A 21,335-nucleotide genomic window follows, 5' to 3' on the forward strand; every position below is an offset into this window, starting at 1 on the left:
TGCTTCAGTTTCGGGAAATTTCCTTGAGAAGTCCCTCCCCTTTAACGTCCTCAAAGAAAGCATAAAACTAATTTTAGTTTTGAAAGAAAGAGAAAAAAAATCTGGAGGGAGCTCCAAGCATCTTTTCTATAATCGTTACTAAAAATTGCTTAAAATTCCGAATTTTGACTTAACTCTTGGAATTTTTCGGTGGGGCTCTGAATTTTTTTTTCTGCCAGAAAAATAAGGAGGAAAAAAATAGTTTATTTTTTTCTTTACTTAAATCTAACTAATATACATTTGACTCTTTAATGTGTCAACTATTTCCCATCAAAAGGGCGGAAAATTGAGAAACCGCCCCGGGCGGCAGAAAGTGAAGCTATGCCACTGACTGTACATGAAGGTTTAATGATTATAAAAAAAAAAAATAATAGTAACAAAAGCTAACTGGGAAACTTTTTTGAAAAATGTTGCTTGAACTCGCCAAAAAATAGTTTTCAGATTTTTTTTTTTTTTGACTAAGCTTTCTGATTTATAAAAAAATTCCACAAAACCCAAATGTACGTAAACAGGGACCGATTTACACACCTGGGTGCCCCGGGCACTGACAAATATGGTGCCTCCCCCCCCCCCCACACACAAAAAATATGATGGTAAGTGTTGGATATTATTTTGATAGAAAGAAAACTTTAAAATACCGATTTCATACGAAAAACATTAATAATTAAGATGTTTTGCAAAGATATCATTTAACATAAATCTAAAATAAATTTATGGTTCTCATGTTAAAATGTTTTTTACAGTTGCAGTTGGAAAAACTATGATACAAATGATAAAGGTTAATCATAATGTGCTTTCTGCGCATCAATGATTCTTTATATATTTTCTCCTTTGTTTTCTTGTAGTAAACTCATCTATAATGTCCTCATAATCAAGCTTTAGGCCAATCTTCCTTCTATTCATAACAGAGCTAATAAAGATAATTTAGCATCAGAAATGAGAGTACGCAAATTACCTACACTTAATTCTCTTCAATAGTGAAAATGACCATTCTCCACAACAATCAGCTGATATGCTTTCATTTAATAAAAAAAAAATTGTCAAATGACAAAAATTTTTTGTTTCCTTTAGTTAGAGGCTCCGAACACTGGTCCTTAAAAAAATGACAGAAATTTGGTGCCCCCTTTTCTTTGGCGCCCCGGGCCCCGAATGCCCTGCAGTAAATCAGTCTCTGTGCGTAAAACCAATCCCTGTGATGAACCATGACATGATCAATGTATAAAAACCATATGCATATTTCAGTTTTAGGGGGTGACCCCTTACCCCAGTGACCAACTCCCTCAATCAACCCTACTTCTGAATTTACTTGGCAAATTTTGTTCCACTATATGTAACCTATAGTTAACTGTAATTATTGTTATGTATTTACATTCAAGAGCTATAGTTTACGTCCAATATGAACAATTTACGTCCGACACCAAGCAAAAAAATACTTTTCAAATAATTTTTATTCTTTATTTATTTTATTCTTATATCATTTGAAAACTGTAATATGATTCAATCATAAGTATACTTAAGAATTAAGCTGTTTGTAAAATTAAAATGTAAGCCAATTCACAGACTTTTAATAATTTTTAAGTGAACCATCAGTTATACTATTTGTGTGTTTACGTCCGACACCAACTCTTTAATTTTTTTAAATTTATACTTTAGGGATCAATTTTAAAAAAGTAACATGAATTTTTATTCAGTGGGATGTAGTAAGTATCTTGTGAATAAATTTAATCATTTTGGATAAGTTTACATTTGGTAAATGGAATTAAAACGGAGAAATATTTCTTCATTTTTTACGTCAGACACTATGGAATTGCCCATTAACCAATATTAAGTCAATTAAACTTTTGAAGTCATTCCCTTTGACTGATCATCTTCGAATGATATATTTTATCGTCGATGTAGGTATCTTAAATTAAAAAACTTTGCAGCTTATGTTCCGGAATTTAATCTTTGTTTCTATTTTATGTACATTTTTGCACTGCTGGAAAAACAAATAAAAGAACTTTGGCAAAATTTATCAATCACACATAATGAAATACAATTTTTTTTTCAAAATATTGAATTTTGATCTACTAAACACAATAAAACCACTTTTAATATATAATTCGAAAGCATGTAACTTAACATAGATAACCTAAAAAACAGGGCAAGAAGAACAATCCAAACTAAAATGTATTGATATTATTTAAATTGATTCAGTAATGTCCTTCTTCTAAGTAACCTTTTATCCTTGAAGGCAAGGGCAATTTCTGAATATGATCGTATCTAATGTACTGCCGTATGACAAAACGACACAAATATTGCAAAGAGCGCACTTGTGTGAACCTAGAAATTGGTTTCGTGAGGCGTACAGGAAAGGAAGCAGAACCCGGGGAACGACTACGAGAATAACAAAATACTCCAGACTGAGAATAACACATTGACAATTGTATGAGTTCCACTATCGATGCATGTCCTTCAGGCTCTGGTTGTGAGTAAAAACTAAATAATCCGTTACTGTGCTCAATTCTTGTGTGTAAAGTTTTTCCATAAGAGCGAAAACTTAAACTCAAAATGTAACGATCATCCGAGCTATCCCGGACAAGAAAAGCACCATCAGGTTGATCAATAAGTTTTGATTCTGCTTCACTTCTATTGATGGGTCCCCAGTACCAGCCATATTTGGATAATTTATACAACTCCTGAGTTAAATTGCCTACTCGGGGAATACTGACACTATTCGTTGTATTATCACTTTTATCCATCTTTGATTTACTTTCGGGCAGTGTGGCGCAACCATACGTACTGGCATTATCAACACTGGTTGAGTGCATAAACGAGCTGACATCTCCTTCAGATTCAACTTTTAGTGTAAGACTAGAGGCAACAGGATTGACATCACAATTTAAATCAGTCAAACTGCAGGATCCGCGAGGCGTTGTATTTGAGCGGGGTGAAGTCTTCTTTCTTTCACTTGAAACTTCTATTTTTTTAGACGGAGTTCCAAAACACGTACAGCGCTCATTATCGTCAGCAGTACAGGATATTAACTCTGCCACATCATCATTTTTATCATTTGTTAGTTGGTGATTTTGGCACCGAAGAATTGCAGACGGTATGGGCCAAATGTTGCTTTTATCAGATTTCGACTTTCTGGTCCTGAAATGCTTGGAACAAGATTCGTGCAAATCGCAATTTTCACTATGACTTTGACACATTACAACCATGGAATCCGTTCTATTTCGGAGTTCGCAACGTTTATTCCTTTTAGTTTTCCTCCACTTCTTCTTTATCGTATTCAATATATTTCCTTTGATTCTCCGATCACTGCAGCATTTTTCTGTCAGTATATCATCGCAAGATATATCAGATGTGCATTCACTATCTCTTTGAACATCCGTGCTGAAATTGCCATCTGAGGATGAGACGCCATTTGCATTGACGCCCTCAAATCGTAAACATTGTTGAACTTTTCGACTTACTTCAAGAGGACTAAATTTTGACAAGCCAACACGTTTCATTATCGCTCACACGAAATTTTATGTCATTTTTAACTACACATTGAAACAAAAGGAAAATTTAAAAATAATAGAAAGGAAAGACAAAACTGAAACAACACTTATACAAACACAACAACATTTGATTGCCAACGTGAAATACACTATTTAGTGCAAAGTGCAAATTCACGAGTTTCGCAAGCATTTCTCTAATCAGAACGTTATTTATAAACTTGGTATTTTTCTACAAATTCTTCAATCATTCTTTCTTTTCAATAAAGCTTTCCTTTCATTGAAAGCTTTAAAAAAATTTAAAAAAAAAACATTTTTGTTAAAAGGATGCTTTTTAAAAGGGATCTGGATCTGGCATAGTTGCCTGACGACCATGATTCTTCGGCCATTTTGCCGATGTAGTGAAACATTTTAGGAACTTGAGTAATTCATGTCCTCTTCCTATGTACATTAAATAAAATTAAAGTAAAGCCTACCTAAACACTGACGTAAGAGTAAGTCGAAATTTACAATAATCAGCTGATTATTAGTCATAAACATGTATAATTAGTCGGGCTGTTAGTTGCAAATGATTCGTGTTGAAATGTCATTCAAATGAGCTAGCCGGTTTTACTTTTATCATTTCTAGTCAAACTTTCAATTTTAAAGCTAAAAAATTTTGCCACTTTCAAGATAACTTATGCGTATACAATAAAAAGTCGAACTTCTTTCTATTGAGATCTTTAGAAAAATATTTTTGTGTTTCAATTCTTGGGTGTGTACATTTTTCTTGTTTTTTTATATTTTATTATTTACCTCATGATGAGAAATCTTCTAGTTCATAATCATCTAATTTATTGTGTTACATAATGCCAATACGATATCGTTATTTTCAAAGTGTTTTACTAGTTTCCTCATTTGTCTAATTGCTTATTAAAATCTTCAGCTCTGATAAAGTTGTTAATGTTAGACGGATGATTTCATGATTCTTTTCTCTCAGTATGCATGCATTAAGCCATTTCACTTCAAACAGCTTGTTGTAGTTACGATCGTGTACCACTCTCTTTCACTATTTTTTCATATTGCATTCTAAATTTCAATTATATTCCCCAGATTGGCCTAAATAAAATTTTCTCCTTATGTTTTCTAAGTATGTTTAGGTACCACAGAAAATTATATATGCTTTACTTCCAGATATAAGATGCAGGAGTCAGCTTAGAGCATATAAGATTTTTATGTCGAGTTATAATTTTTTTTTTATATTAAATTCTGGCTGGCTATTTTTTTTTTTTTTTTTTTTTGCATAGGATGAAATTTTGTTTGCATACAAATTCTGTATTAAATTGCTTTTTTCTACGGGCATTTAAAATCGTATGTTTAATTGTTTTTTAAAAGCTTAAACTTGTTAATGTTTATTCATATCATCTCTCTACAAATTTTTATATCTTCAAATAGCAGCACCCATACTTTGCTTGCACAAATAGATCAGCTTATTGAAAGACCACATATGGTATGTGACAAAAAAATACAGACCTAAAGCAATTGCAAAGATAATTTTTTTGGTCTTATGACAACATAAAAGAGGAGGCTTTTCAATGCACTTTGCATAACTCACAAGATTATGGAGTAGTAGAAGCATCAATTACACAAAACATCACACCCAAATCATTACTTATGGAGAAACCTTTACAATGCACAATGGAAAGAGTTTTCTTAGTTGTTTTTTTTTTTCAATATGCTGAACAATTAGCTCAAGATAAAAATGGTGTGGCCATTTGAAAATTTTGAGGTTTTCAATGTACTTCACTAACTGTAAGCACTGCATTGAGTAAAATCATCAGACTCTCAAGGACATACCTTCATCTTGACAATTTCCATTCAGCAGATTGGTCGAAAATGCTTCATATGTTGGGAATAGTCGCATCAGTATTTAACTACAGTGTGTACAATGTAGTTAAAATAACATGGTGTTAAAAAAAAACTTGACCTGATTTATTTTCCAAATGATTCCTGATTGTATACAGTGCTGTAGTTGGGGGAGGGGGGATATTTCGATAATTTGGAATCTGTCCATCTTTCTTCATTGGCGTCTTTTTTGGCTCAAGCACCTGCGCCAGAGGTATTTTTCTTTGCAAATCTAAACAAAGAGAATGGAAACATCTATTCACATAGGGTTATAGGGCAGTTCTCAAAAGGTGGGAGCAAACACAGACCTCAACTTTGAAGCTTCAACACCAAATAACTTTCATTTTAATTAACTCAAAAATTTTTGAGTTAAATTATAATACTGTATAGAGACAAGAATTGACATAAATTATGGAAAAAATGCTCTTTAAATGCCCTTAAAAAAATATTTTCTTTGCTAAAAGGCGCAATTTTGGACATACCAAAACGTTAACTGAGCAAATGTACCATTAAAGAAAATTTTTAAATTATTTCCATACGTTTCAAAAAAAATTTAAAGGTATGAATCTTACACTGAATAATTTTTTGGTAATATTTTACACAAATAACAAAAGTAAAGACAGATTATTCACTTTGTAAACAATTTTAGAAAATAGTAAGTTTGAAATTTGATGCATGTCCAAAATTTACGATCTTTACAATGCTATTTTTTGAGAACTAAGTATATGATGTTTTCATTTTAAAGGTGTTTATCGAGCCTCAGAATCAATTTTTAATTGTTTAAAAGTGTTTTCATAAGCTTTTATGCAGTATCTTAGAAGAAAAATAATTTTTTTTAAACGTACATGTGAGATGTCCAAATGGCGTTACGATCTTGACGCCGATAAATTCTGTCCATTTATTCAAAATTTTTGATGATCTACTGTCTTCTAACCTCAATAAAAAAGGTTATTATAATGTTATCTTCTTTAATCCATTGGTATTTTACATAATTAATATGTTACGCATTGAACAATACATAAATTACAGTAGAAACATGGCTGCTTATGATCGAACCGAAAGCCATTTTGCGCTAAAATCGCCAAGCAAACCTCCGTTGGCGACAGCACAGTATACGATAAGCTAAAGGTTACCAGAGGGGAATTCCAATAGACACGTTTAGTGGTGACGTCAGGGGTTGCCAGAAACTCGGGGAAGTTTCCAATCATGCCGTTGCTATGCGCGTTGCTAAGGAAGAAACAACATAGGATCTTCGTACGGATAGGGTTAGAGCGATGTTTAATTGATGGTTTCTTGCCAATTAAATGCTTAAATAATTTTTTTAGTGGTTTCAAGTTACATATAAGCCACCTGTAGACATCATTTGACGAATATCGATAGTTTTTACATGTGAATCGGGTTAAAATTCGGCAAAACATAGACTTATGTGGAATACAAGTGTGTTTTCTAGAGTTATACACTCTTCTTATTGTTATTTCTTTTTTTTTTGGGTGGAGGGGAACAGCTTCGCCATTTGAGAGGGTCTGGAAAGACATTGCTCCCCTCCCCCGTTTTCGGAAAATTGCTGTATTTCTATAAATTTTGCGCAATTTTTTGTCTTTCGATGCAATATGCCATTTACTGTATATGATTTAACCCCCCCCCCCCCCTTTGCAGAAAAATTTGAAATGACGATATTTTTTTTTGAATCCTGTTTAAAGTTTTCTAAGAATTTGATTATAATTATTTTCTTCGGGCGGGATTTTTTTTTTTTTAATGGTATAAGTAATTTTTTGTTTGGGGAAGGAGAATTTTTCACTTTTCTCGATTGTGATGCTTGTTTGCATTGAAATTATTTTTTTCGAATGGGAGGGGGGATGTTAGGTTACATTGTCCTTATTCTAATGCGAGTTTGATTGGGATATTTTAGTTTAAAAGTTTTTCTTCTGCGAGAACACACACGTAATTTAAGTTAAACTCCAATTGAGCTCTATTCCGAATAGGAATAAAAACTAGCTTGAAGAAATTGACAAAATTCCCATTGATCCTAGAAAAAAGCTAATATGTATATCCTTGTCCCCCCCCCCCAAAGAGCAATTACTTAAAATTACGCGCAGCAAGAAGAAATATCCCCTCTCCCCGAAGAAAAAAAGAATTTAATTGAACTATGCATTGCAAATAGTAGAACAAACTGAAATTTTCAATGTATATTTATGTATATTGATGCAAAAAATATGTATAACAAGTAGAGTAAAGTAAAAATCCCCCGCCTCGGAATACAAAAAAAAAAAAAATGATTAAAATACTCGTGACAATTTGAAGAAAACACGCAATTCTCCCTTTCCCTAGAGACGCACCGAGGTAACTACCGGTACGGTTAACATGCCGTACTGCATCGGCCAAATTTTGATCAGATACTCGGCCAATACCGAGTAGTTGCAAAAAATTGAATACATTAAAATTTACAAAAAAGCTCAAGCATATATAATTTTCTGCAACCATTTACAATTCAAATTTAAATTTTGAGAATAATGAAGTTTGAAATACTTCAATGAAATAAATCTTGGTTCGAATGTCTCGAAAGTTAATAAAACTTTTTTGTTGAAAATTGTGCAAATATGGAATTTTTGCTACAAACTAAAATTAGTTATAAGATATATAAAAATACCTTAGTTTTAAAAATAAAAGGAAATAAAACAACGTTAGAAGCACAGTGCAGGATCACTGCAGACACGTGTTTTGGCGTTACGAGGAATTTCTTTTTCAATGCACAAAATGTGAGCTCGTTGATTTAAAGGCATCCAGCAAAAGTCGAATTTTTTGTCGTATGCCTTTAGTCTTTAGTTCACATGTTATGCACTGAAAAGACGATCCTTGTAACACAGAAAAACGTGTCTGCAATGTTCCTGCACATTGGTTTTTTTGCTTTTAAAAATTATTTATGTTTAGCGAACTAGACCTATAATGAATAAATTTGTATAATTTGTTTTAATTCCAACTTGATAAGTCATACCTTTTATTTATTCATTTTTAATTTAAAAAATATTATTTTTGCAAAATTTTGTAGTTAAATTTCAGCAGGAATTTAGTTTAAAAACTATTATATGGACAAGGAGGTCTATACTACTATTTCAATAAGTTCAAAATTCATCGGTGTGTGTCGGTGGTCCTTCTTTCAACATAATTGGTACTGGGAAACTCGGCCGAGTAGTGAAAGGCGAGTTACTCGGTAACTCGGTACTCGGCCGAGTAGTGGCCGAGTACTCGGTACTCGGCTACTCGGCACGCCTCTACTTTCCCCCAAAGAGCCCGAAGGAATGGAGTTTCATTAAAATATGCATTATTACTTTTCTCCGCACGCACCCCACCTCTTAGCCGTAGGCCTTAGGTTCCACCGCCCGGGGGGTCCGCGTAGACCCCCCGCACGGCTGAGTGCGGAATATGCATTATTACTGGAACAAATGCAGAAAAATTCTCCCCCCCCCCCCCTCCAGGTATCGCTGACTAGGCTGACATGGTCTCTCGTCTTCTAAAGAAAAGAATGCATACAATTCAATTAAAACTACTCCTCTTCCTAAAAAAAATAATAATAATTAAATTTCGCTCTAAACTTTTAAAGAAAAATCTCACCCCCCCCCCCCCAAGTCATGATATATCAAATTTCCTTGAAGGGTACGTGCAAAAAGGAAAAAGTCAATGTACGAGTATGTTGCGTCGAAAAACAGCAAAAATTACGCCAAATTTATAGAAATACAGTTATTTTCCAAAAGACATGAGAGGGGCAATACCTCTCCTGACCCTCTCAAATGTCGGACCTGTCCCCCTCTCCCCCAACGAAAAAGAAATAACAATAAGAAGAGTGTATAACTCTAGAAAACACACTTGTATTCCACATAATTCTATGTTTTGCCGAATTTTAACCCGATTCACATGTAAAAATTATCGATACTCGTCAAATGATGTCTACAGGTGACTTATATGTAACTTGAAACCACTAAAAAAATTATTTAGACCATTTAATTGCCAAAAAACTATCAATTAAACATCGCTCTAACCCTATTCCTACGAAGATCCTATGCTGATTCTCCCTTAGCAACGGCATGATTGGAAACTTCCCCTTGTTTCTGGCAACCCCTGACGTCACACTAAACGTGTCTATTTGACAAATGTAGTTTATCGTCAGCTGTACCAGTTTTGGCGACTTTATCACCTGCGCTAGCAATTTTTTTTTTTTTTATTATTTTAGAATTCTTTTTCTCTTCTTTCTTTTGGAAACATAATTTAACGATCTCCAAATAGAAATACGAATTTCTTTCTTCAATAATTTTTTTAGACATCATTTTAATTCTTATGACATTAGAAAAAATATTCATTATTAAAACTGATGTCACTTTTTACAATTGTATTATTTTTAATTTGAAGCTTTTTTTTAACCTTGCATCAATTTCTTCAAAATCATTCCAAAACTTTATTATATGTAAGGAGCAGCATGTATAGCCATTCAAGTATTTCATTAATATCCTCTTTATTATTAAATTGCAAAATTTAAAAAGTAGTAAATAAAATTTTCATTGGAAAAGTTAAAAATCAGATTAACAATTGTCAAAAATTCAATGATGATTTCCGTTTTGTCCAAAATACCTACAGAATTTAATAATCCTTATGACATTAGAAACAAGATATTAAATGTGACATTAGAAAAAATATTCACTGATGTTTTTTACAATTGTATTATTTTTAATTTGAAGCTTTTTTTTTAACTTTGCATCAATTTCTTCAAAATCATTCCAAAACTTTATTATATGTAAGGAGCAGCATGTATAGCCATTCAAGTATTTCATTAATTATCCTCTTTATTATTAAATTGCAAAATTTAAAAAGTAGTAAATAAAATTTTCATTGGAAAAGTTAAAAATCAGATTAACAATTGTCAAAAATGGTGAAACTTACGTTATGATGATGTCCAAAATCCGTTACCTACAGCACAACAATGTCCAAAATCTGTTACCTACAGATTGCTGATTTAATTTGCTAATTAACAATTTTTACAAATACCTGCTGTCTTTTCATGTTCATATAATGTGTTCTAGGTATGCATACTATAGAATAAAATCAAAATTGATGTCAAATTCAAAAATTTTTGAAATTGCTCAAAGTTAACTTTTTTGTTCTCACCTTTTGAGAACTGCCCTAACAATAAATCAGCAGGGTTACCAAAATAAAATTATTCACGCTAAAAATGAGACGACCACGCCAGATTCCCAATTATCAAAATCTTCCTGGGGGGGGGGGGGCTTTCTGTTTAAAATTTGACTATTAAAAAATTTCTGCCAAAAAAAAAATTGAGCTATTTTTTACAATTTCTTTTTTTTTTCAAAATTGATGGTTATTACAATCAGAATAATTTCGATAATTTTTTGTGTTTGGAACAAAAAATATGCTGATTTTTTAGGCTCATTTCTGTTAAAAAGAAAGAATATGAATTGTGTATGTATTTTCAACATCAATCTTTCCGATGATTTTTTTTTTTCAGCCACTGTAAAATTTAAAAAATCTGTCTACTTATAACTTTTATTTGTTTCAAGAGGTGCATTATCCTAAATATTTTTTTTTCCTAATAACAGTACTGATCATATTTGTTGTACTGTTTTATTAAATTTCTATGACAAGTGGATTTTATCTTGTTGAAATAGATGTACTGTGTGTGTGTGTTTTTTCTAAAATAAGCAGTTTTTAAGTAATACTTGTTCTAAATTTTGAACAGTCATGCAGCTAAAAAGTAAAAAAAGTGTTATGTTTAATTTGTCCTTATTTTTTTTTATAACTGCATTGTTTGATAATCTTATTCATGTAATAATTTCTTGATTTTCCTCTATAAAAAAATGTCCATAATTTTTATGTCAAAACAGGAAAAATGTTGAAAATTATGTTTATTAATTAATGACAAATTTATTCATCATAGTTTTTTGTTCAAGGCATACTTTATCGAATTTTTAATAATAATTTTTCTGCCAGTTTATCGTTAATTTGTGACCAATTATAAATAAACAGCAAAGTGGCTAACATTAGTGCATGTATATTTGTGTGTTTGTTTTTGTATATTATCGGCACTGATTGTTGTATTATAGTTGAAGATTTGAATAAATACTAAATATATAGAAGTGTTTTGATCTTAGACTACATTCATTTTATATTTTGACCTAATAGTTTTATTTTATTTTTCTCTTAGGATTGGAACTAATACACATCGAACCTTGGTGGGTTCAAAGTTTCTAAAGTTTTTTGTTTGTTTTTATTATCGTGTAATGCCACTGCCTAGTCGAGCTCGAGTTTATGCTGATGTTAACTCACACAGACCTAGAGAATATTGGGACTATGAATCTCATGTTGTAGAATGGGGGTGAGTTTATAAGTTACAATTATAACATTAAAAATGATTAAATTAATACATTATGTGACAAAAAAATATTGCAAAGATATGAGTAGATAATTATTCAAAATTTCAAGGTTGATGCAGCACACCAAGTTTTGTAAAATTTAACTTTACCACTCATGTGAAGCATGATCATGAGTGCAGGTCCATCATTTGGACGTGACCCTGGGGATGTATGTATGTTTATTCAATGCAAATAACACCAAAAAAAAAAAAAACTCTCCACAGATACATGAATTCCTCAAAGCTGGAAGGGGTCAATTTGCCCCCTCCTGACCCGCCTAAATGACAGGATGGCATGAGTGCCACTTTTCTGTACTGAAGATTCAAATTAATCTTTAAATAAATTTTTTTAAAAAAATTAGACTGATTTCTATCCTGATTAAAAGTATATTTTCAGCAAATGGAATCTGGGCAATTCCATTGTGACGGGTGTGACATTCAGACACTTGACTAAATCAACATTTTTAGCACTAAATTAGTTAACAAATACTAACAAAGTATTTTAATCATGTTTAACTATACATTTGCGGGAAAAATTGAATTGAAACAAAACTGTAGGACTTTTCAATTTTTTACAGAAATTTTTAAATTCTTGCGACTTTTGTGAGACATGAATTTTCACCTGCATGCATATTTCTAGAAATTCCTGTGAATATTTTAATGTTTTATGACTATAGCATTTTTTTCTATTAAAAGACATTCAAGTGAAACTTAATACATGATGTTGTTGTGAGGGGTTGAGGGCATGAGTTATGTTGTGACGGGTGTAACTCTATGCAAAGCAGCTATTTTAATTGAGCAATTTCTAAAAGAATAGTGATCAGTACAGATGACAAACTTGACAATAGTGAATATAAATTACTTTTCATAAGAAAAAAAGCTAGTACTGGGTGTTCATTAGGGTGGAACGAAAAAAAAAGTTTTTGATTTTCATTTTGCCGTAGTGCGGAAAAGTTGCCTTTTCATGCAAACAAGATGTAAAAAAAATATGAAAAATATTGAAGGACGTCTTGAGGTGCCGCAAAGAGCATAAAGTTTTGCAAAATTGCAATTTTTGCTACATTTTAAATTTTTTTTTTTTAAATTTCAAATTTATCTTTATGCTTCAAATGCTGCTGAAAAGCAATTTTTATGCTCAACAGGCCACACAATAACTTTTTTAGTTGTTCGGATTATGTCTTGAGATGCCGCAACAGCAAAGTAAGTTTCTCAAAACCGCACTTTTTGCCGCCGAATGCACTGGCATCTGGGAGCTTGAGTTATTGCAGCAGCGGATGTTTAAATGGGACGGGGCTGGTCAGCAGTGATTTGTGTGTGGGGGGTCAAGCTCAGATCAGGTGTCAATTTCTTTGTCGAGTTGAGTTAGTGAGTAGCGTAAAATTTCGTTAGTTGGTAAGATACTTCATTGTTGTGAGTTGCAATGGCTCAGTCTAAACAAGTGCAGACGAGACAAACATCAGAATGTCCTATTTTTGGAATCTTTAGCGATTTCAATGAAGTTTTACTACCTACTTACGAAGATGTAATGAAATGCTACTGTTTTATTGGACACGGCCAAAAAAGTGCGGCTGGAAAAGATCTTTCTGTCAGTGAAATATATATGACTTTTTAGTTTCCAAAATAGATTACATTTGGTCAAGAGCTTCTTTGAGACAACAGGAATAGAAGCCTAATGGATTCTTCGATGGTAAAACAAAAGAATCAAACGAATTTAAAGACAAAATAGGTCAACAGCTGGAAACCTGTTCTAATCTTCCTGTAGTTACTTCCTTACCTATTGAAAACAACATTCTTTTTGAGAACATACAGGACATAAGTACCGATCACAAATGTGTATTGGATATGTGTGTCACTATATCAAATAGGACTTGCTCACTAGATTTATCTTCAAGGAACCTGGGAAAACTTCCCCACTCCAGATGACTTACATTTGCAAATCGTATATTTCGATTGTACGTGGCAACTAAAAATCCGACTGAAAATCTCAAGACTCTGACTCAGTACATTGTTAAAGTGTAATAAAGTATAGTTTCCTTTATATGGGCGTGGCATATCGCTAAAATTGTTTGAAACAAATAATAATACTGAAATATATGTTAATAGCAATCATTATTCATTCATACATTTTCAAGAAAGGATCCATTTCTTGTACAGATCAAGTGGGCAATGCGTATGCTCCTGTGTGGTTTAACATCAAGTTAAAACCTTCTCGTACATTCTCGGCTCTAAACATTTATTTGAACGTATCTTACATTCACGATATCTCTCTCATGATTTTAAGAACATTATAGACCGAGTTATATAAAGAAATGGGTATTTTGATGCAACAGAAAATCTCCATTTGGCTATGTTATTCAAAGAGCGTAGAAATGTACAGGCATCGCAGTTCGTCGACGCTCATTATAACGACCACACATTATAAAGACCGTCCCATTATAACGACCAGTGGTAAAAGTCCCAACTTTGTTCCTATGAACTCTATGTTAATTTGCTTTCATTATAACGACCTTTTTGTATCGTCTAATCCAATACAGCGACCGAATTCAGCGGACGCTATTTCTGGTGTTCTTTCCAATAAACAAATTTGTAGCTTGAAATGACTTTGATTATTGTTTACGGACATCTGCCTGAAGTTTTCAATGTCAAATCGAACTTTGAGAGGGGTGGAGGGATTACCATTCACCACTGCTAGCACAGAAAAAATAATGGGAGGAAAAATCGAGAAATTTCCAGATTCCTAAGAAAAGGGAGTTGACAGATGTGTTGGTAGTTTGGTGTTTGAATCTAGTGGTTTTTAAAATTTGGGGTTCTCAAGGGACTTTTAAATGCTTCTTTGAAAAGCAAGAAAAACACAATTCATCACCTATATCAGAAACAGAAAATAATGTTTCGCAAAAATCACTTCTGTCAAAAAGGCGAACATCTGTCTGGTTTTATCTTCAGAAAATGTTGTGGTAGTAGTAGCAGATTTGCAAGTGTGTAACATTTTCCTCCCTATATTTTCTACTTTAAAATTTGTTTAATATTCTGTCATAATATTTTGCACACGAGCCGATTCCTTTCTTGTGTTTCCGATTCCTTTTTTTTTTTTTTACTTTTCCCCTCGACTTTTGGCTACCGCCTTTTCCGCGATCCACGTGCAGCCGCCATTTTATCTTTCCTACTGTGCAGGGCTCCCAAATGGTTCGCTTTTCCCGCCAAAGTCCGTGTTTTATGGTAAAGTCCGCTTCAGACTTTTAACATTATGGTCTGATTAGTTCGCTTTTATATTGTTTTTACTTAAATATCAGATTTTAAAAGTTTTTCATTTCGTTAAAAGTTACTGTTCTCCCAAGCACGCCGCCGCAGCGCGTGTTAAACAAAGTTCGTACGCCCATGAAAAACCTTGAAAAGTTCTTGGGGGGGGGGGAGGTCACACACACACATTTTCTAGTGTTTGAAAACCTTGAAAAAGTATAAAAAGTTTCTTTATTGCTTGAATTTATTTATTGTTTGGATTGTGCTTGTAATTCTTTTAAAAAATTTCATTAGTGCATTTTTCTGAACATATATATTCGATATGATTTATCGCGAAAAATGGCTTTCGTGTTTGAGGTTTCAATCCTTTTGCATCTTGTTGATATTTTGATTCTTTTTACAATCCAAAGTGATTTTGACATGTGCTTACCTTAGCTTAGCTTATTTTTCGTTTAATTTCAATAATTAATGAAGGAATTATTTTGGAAACCATGGCAACATTGAACTTACTCGGCTCGGACGCGGAAAAATGCTTCTCGCTTTTGAAATTTCAATCCTTTTGCATCTTGTAAATATGTTGATGTTTTCCACAATTAGAAGTTATTTTAGTATATGCTACTTTAGTTTAGCTTATTTTTCGTTTGATTTTAATAATTAACGAAGGAAATATTTTGGAAACCATAACAATAACATTGAGCTTATTCGGACTTCGCAGAAAATTGCATCTCGCGTTTGAAATTTCAATCCTTTTGCATCTTGTGAACATTTTGATGTTTTTGGCAATTTGAAGTTATTTTGACGTATGTTTCTATAGATTGGCTTATTTTTCGTTTAATTTCAATAATTAATGAAGGAATTATTTTGGAAGCCATGGCAACATTGAACTTACTCGGATTTCGCGGAAAAATGCTTCTCGCGTTGGAAATTTCAATCCTTTTGCATCTTGTAAATATTTTGATGTTTTCCACAATTGGAAGTTATTTTGACATATGCTACCTTAGTTTAGCTTATTTTTCGTTTAATTTCAATAATTAACGAAGGAAATATTTTTAAAACCATAACAACATTGAGCTTATTCGGAATTCGCGGAAAATAGTTTCAATCCTTTTGCACCTTGTAAACATTTTGATGTTTTTGACAATTGGAAGTTATTTTGACATATGCTACTATAGATTAGCTTATTTTTCGTTTAATTTCAATAATTAACGAAGGAATTATTTTGGAAGCCATGGCAACATTGATCTTAATCGGATTTCGCGGAAAAATGCTTCTCGCGTTGGAAATTTCAATCCTTTTGCATCTTGTAAATATTTTGATGTTTTCCACAATTGGAAGTTATTTTGACATATGCTACCTTAGTTTAGCTTATTTTTCGTTTAATTTCAATAATTAACGAAGGAAATATTTTGAAAACAATAACAACATTGAGCTTATTCGGACTTCGCGGAAAATAATTTCAATCCTTTTGCATCTTGTAAACATTTAGATGTTTTTGACAATTGGAAGTTATTTTGACATATACTACTTTAGATTAGCTTATTTTTCATTTAATTTCAATAATTAACGTAGGAATTATTTTGGAAACCATGGTAACATTGAACTTACTCGGACTTCGCGGAAAATTGCTTTTAATGTTTGAAATTTCAATTTTTTTGAATCATGTAAATATTAAATTATTTTGCCCAATCGAATGTTATTTTCCCATATTCCAACTTAGATTAGCATGTTTTAGGTTTAATTTAGTAGAAAATAAATAAATTTATTTTATGGGAAGCATGCCAACATTGAACTTGGTTCGTGAAAATTTGCTTCTCTGAGCTTTCAATCGTTTTGCATCTTATAAATATTTTTATATTTATGGCAATTAGAAGTTATTTTGACATGCTACGTCAGATTAACTCGATTAAATTTTTACTTAAATAACTAAAAAATTAATATTTTTTGTGTTGTTTAATTCAAGCTTATTTAGTTTTCCAAACATAATTTTGATTATCATTAGCTTATTTTCGGTTATTACTGTTTTTTTGTGTGGGAGGGGGAGGGGTATTAAATTTAAACAATTGAGCACATAACATTTTAAAGTAGCGTCTGTATATGAAACAAAGTTGAATTATGTAATTATATGAAGTTGAATTTGTACATCATTTCATTGTCATGATGCCTGCTGCTGTTGTTGTCGTGTGCCAAGTAGGCTGGCAATTTGAGGTGCACTGCTTCACTTTTCCAACTGTAGAGTAATTTGGTGTGAAGTCCGACTTCTACAGTACACACATGCCATAAGGACCCGTTTATAGGGGACAAGGACAGGAGAGAGAAAGTACGTCCATGCCCGAGCCGGGATTCGAACCCGGACCTTCCTATCGCAGTCAGACTTCTCTGACCACTAGACAAGGCAGGCGGCATGATGCCTGCTAAAGGGGGGAATTTGTTCCCCCCCCATAAAAGTTCAAAGCACTCATGGCCCTGCAATCATGGATTATTTTTTTTAATGTAAGCTTTATGATTCTTGAAAATATACTTTGAATATGAAAATTGCAAAACTATGCCTCATGTGATCTGCTTCTCTTTGTGATTGAGAATTTCAGACATTTTTAGGGAAACTTTCAATACAGTAGATCTGTTTGGTGTGTGATGGATTCATATCGGTGGAGAAGGGATATAAATGCTATTAAAGAAGCATTACAATACAGAAAAACACAAAAATAATTTTAAACTATAGAAAGATGAAGCACAGCTTCATCTATCCTTCAGTGAGACTACCAGCATCCCTGGTTCAATTCAAAATGTATCATTACGCCCATTTAGTTCTATGGAGGCTGCCTTAAGTGCTGCGCTAAGTGCCTCCCCCCCCCCCTCCCATCCAAATGTTTGTGTAAATAATATTATTCAATGGATAAAAAGATCAGTTGTGCAGAAGGTGATAAAGGAATTGTATCATTAAAAATCAGTATTATGGTTAATTAACAAATTATTTTTCAGGGATTTAGCAGCAGGCAACTAATTTGCCTTTTGATGCTTCCTTGTGTTTAAATGAATGGTCCTCTCAAGATCCTCTTTTTAATCCTAACTGGTCCTCTTTTTGATTGAAATTGGTCCTCTTTTACCCTTTTCTAAAACTAAAATGTGTTAGGAGCCCTGCATTAGTTTCTAGAAAAGTGAAATTTTATCTGCACAATTGCATTCGATCCTCATTGATTTGGAGGCTTTGGTATGAACTTAAAGAAACGGTTTTGATTACTAAAATGCAGTTTCCTAACGACTTCTCATTTATTTATTTTGAAGTAATTTAAAAACCTATTTTAACTTAAATTTTCCAAAATGCATGTTTTTGTAAACAAGTGCAAGGTTCTATTTATTAATTTTTTTATGAAAGTAGTAAAAACTACCCCCCCCCCCCCTCACTTTTTGTACTTTAAAACTTTGGGACAGTGGTGGCCACCAAGTTTTTTAGGTCTGGATTATTTTGCTTTAATGACCAAATATTTCTAAATCAAATATATATTTTACTGGGTGTCCTTCAAAGTCATGGGAAATCGTGGATTTCAACTATGATCGAATTTGGTACTGAAAAGTCAGGATTTTCAGGGGGGAAAAATGGTCAAAAAGTATCATATCAGAGATTTTTCTGAAAAAAAAACACAGTATACATTTAAATTTTTAATTTGCATACATTTAAATTTTTACCTGAACACTTTTTTCTAGAAAAGAAAAGGAAATTCACAATAATTTCTTTTTCACAAAAATAAAGAAAATTCACAAAAAATATTTTGCTTTTTCGCATAACGGGGACTTAAAAAATGAAACCTGGATTGACCCCTGATATTACTGTGACATGTGACTTTGATTTCAGCATAGCACATGTTTCAACAACTTATAAAACTTTAAGTTTGGCTTTTACTGCATTGTCAAGTGATAACATAAATTAGAACAGAACTTCACGAATTTCATTCTACTGCACAGCTTGCCCATCGCAGTATCGGATCATGCAAAATCTTTCATTAAAAATTAGATTAGTGACACAACTATTTTAAGAAAGATTTGTGTTCATCTACAAAAAGTTTCGTCTTTTTTTTTATTTTTAAAGAAGTATGCCTTAATATGTTTAGTACAAATTACAATTTTACGCTCTTTTACTGTTTGTAAAATTGATTTTGTGTGTATTTTTAGACTTATTTATGCGTATGTATTGCACTTATGTCAGGTAGTGTAATTACATGTTTTTAATCAAATAGTAGTATTGCATTTTGAAAAAAAATGTCATACTGGCGAGCTTTGTTATCGAAATTCCTGTATTTCCTTTTTTTTTCAAAATATTCCTATATTATTTCGAAAAATTCCTATATTGTTTGCAGAAAATTCCTATATTTTCCATCGAATTCCTATATTTTTTTCAGAAAATTCCTATATTTTCCTATATTTTTGTTGGCAAATGTCACTTCTATCCCTGAAGGTCATTTTCGTTCCACCCTAGTGTACATTTAGCTTAGCATTTCTTTAATGGCCACTAACAAAATGAGGTCAGGTGTAGCTTTTTTTGGTAGTTACAAACAATTTCTTTCTTTAAATATCACCTTTTACAGGGAACAATCAACAGGGTCATCCATTAGTTTGCATATCTTTGTTTATTTTTTCTCTTTAAAACTAATATGTAAAAACAGTAACATAATACTAATAATGTAGTGCTTTGTAGTACTACATTGCCTTGGGTGGTTATTGAAAAGAAAAATAAAAGCTACATCAGGTGTTAATACAATCTGACTGGGAGTAAGATATAGCATTTGAGTTGCAGTGATAGCTACCTTTATTTAATATTACAATGTAAACTTTGCAGTCTGTTCAGCTTCAAGATTATCAGAGCTGCTTTCCCAAAAGTTGTCACTTCTCAGAACTTCATTTCTTCATTAATTCTAACTTACAGACGATATTCAAACTACAGTGCTTGCTTAACCCACATTTTACTATCTTCCTGTATATAGGACAGATCATATTTATTGCATTTTGGCAAGGGTTATCACACTTTTAGTCTCTAATTCAATATTTTTATAAACCCTACATTTGATAAGTACTGTAGACAAAATTTTAGAGTTCAATTATAAATATTTTTATTTTATTTTTATTTTTGAATTCAACAATTTTTTTGCAGTTTTATAATGCATAATTTAATAATTAAAATAATAATTGTGTAGAAAATATGCCAATATCCTCTTTCAATTTTATCATTACTAATCATATACATTAGTACTGAGGAAAATTTGCAAAGATAAAACTACATTTAAATAGGTTTTATGAAGGTTTTATTAGCCGTCCTGTAAATAGGACAATGATAAAATCCCCTGCTATGCGCGCTCCATACAAAAGTAGCTTAGCTGTTGGAAAATGGAGTGGAAATCTTGATTGCTCTCTTTCAAAACTCAATACTATGAAGTTTTCTCAAAACAAGAGTTGAAGGAGCAGGTTCTTGGGGGTCATAAAGAGTTTTTTATTGATTAATTTATCATCCGCACTTAATACGTTGTAATGCTACCTTCTGGATTGAGTAAAAATATTTGCTGTTCAAAGTACTAGCTTATAGAATATGTAATGTCAAGGAGGTCACCCATGAGAGTGACCTTGACTTGAAAATATTGCCATCTGATCCAAATACAGTCACTGATGATGAAGAAATTCATGAAAATAAGTCTAGCATTCTGTATAGTTACGCTGATTTTGACGAAAAACTTCTAGACTCCTTGAGCAATAAACAATGCAAAAGGAATCAACACTAATGAAGAAATGAATATAACAAAATAAAAATGGCCTTAGTGTGTACCAAAGTTTGCATAACTTTATGAATCACTTTCAAATAAGAATCGTCAGAAGGTATTGTTGGACATAATTTCAGGAAAACACTCATGAAACTTTTCAAAAGTGTGGTCGAAAATATGATGAAAGCAGTAAGGGAAAGTAATAAGTAACCCTGGCCTAAGTATAACAACGATTTTTGTTTGCAAACATCAAAATTGAAACACTTTTTGGGCATAATGTTATGTAGCGGATATTATATAATACCCAGTGAAATGGGGAAGATGCTCCCAATAAAGGAACAACTTTTGTTTGTCAAACTATGTCATGAAAACAGTTCTTTCATATCAAGCTATTTTTATAATTTGATGATAACTATACTATTGATTTAGATAGCTACTGTAAAGTTCGCCTAATTTTTTGAATGAAGCTTTTCAAAAAATTGGTGTGTTTTCTGAGCATTCAAACACTGTTGAAATAGTTGCCCTTTATTT

General features: G+C 32.3%; 2 protein-coding genes across 3 annotated transcripts in view; one reads left to right on the plus strand and one right to left on the minus strand.

The window, feature by feature from the left end:
* Positions 1 to 221: 221 nt before the first annotated feature.
* On the minus strand, positions 222 to 3,655 carry LOC129224201 (suppressor of cytokine signaling 5-like). Its single transcript, XM_054858618.1, has one exon. The coding sequence runs from the start codon at positions 3,534 to 3,536 to the stop codon at positions 2,232 to 2,234; it is 1,305 nt and encodes a 434-aa protein (XP_054714593.1). The 5' UTR covers positions 3,537 to 3,655; the 3' UTR covers positions 222 to 2,231.
* A 228-nt stretch (positions 3,656 to 3,883) lies between these two features.
* Positions 3,884 to 21,335, plus strand: part of LOC129224673 (casein kinase II subunit alpha) — a 66,395-nt gene continuing 48,943 nt past the window's right edge. Inside the window, exons 1-2 of one of the 2 annotated variants that reach the window (XM_054859218.1) lie at positions 3,884 to 4,018; positions 11,617 to 11,787. In XM_054859218.1, the coding sequence (XP_054715193.1) occupies positions 11,693 to 11,787 (95 nt within the window). In that variant the 5' untranslated portion in view covers positions 3,884 to 4,018; positions 11,617 to 11,692. The remainder of the gene's footprint in view (positions 4,019 to 11,616; positions 11,788 to 21,335) is intronic. The other variant, XM_054859219.1, reaches the window with a different exon arrangement.

Source organism: Uloborus diversus, chromosome 6, assembly GCF_026930045.1.
Source record: "Uloborus diversus isolate 005 chromosome 6, Udiv.v.3.1, whole genome shotgun sequence".
Classification (NCBI taxonomy): Eukaryota; Metazoa; Arthropoda; class Arachnida; order Araneae; family Uloboridae; genus Uloborus; species Uloborus diversus.

Bases quoted from the DNA above. Each gene is read 5' to 3' on its own strand.
- LOC129224201 (XM_054858618.1), bottom strand. From the start codon at position 3,536: ATGAAACGTGTTGGCTTGTCAAAATTTAGTCCTCTTGAAGTAAGTCGA.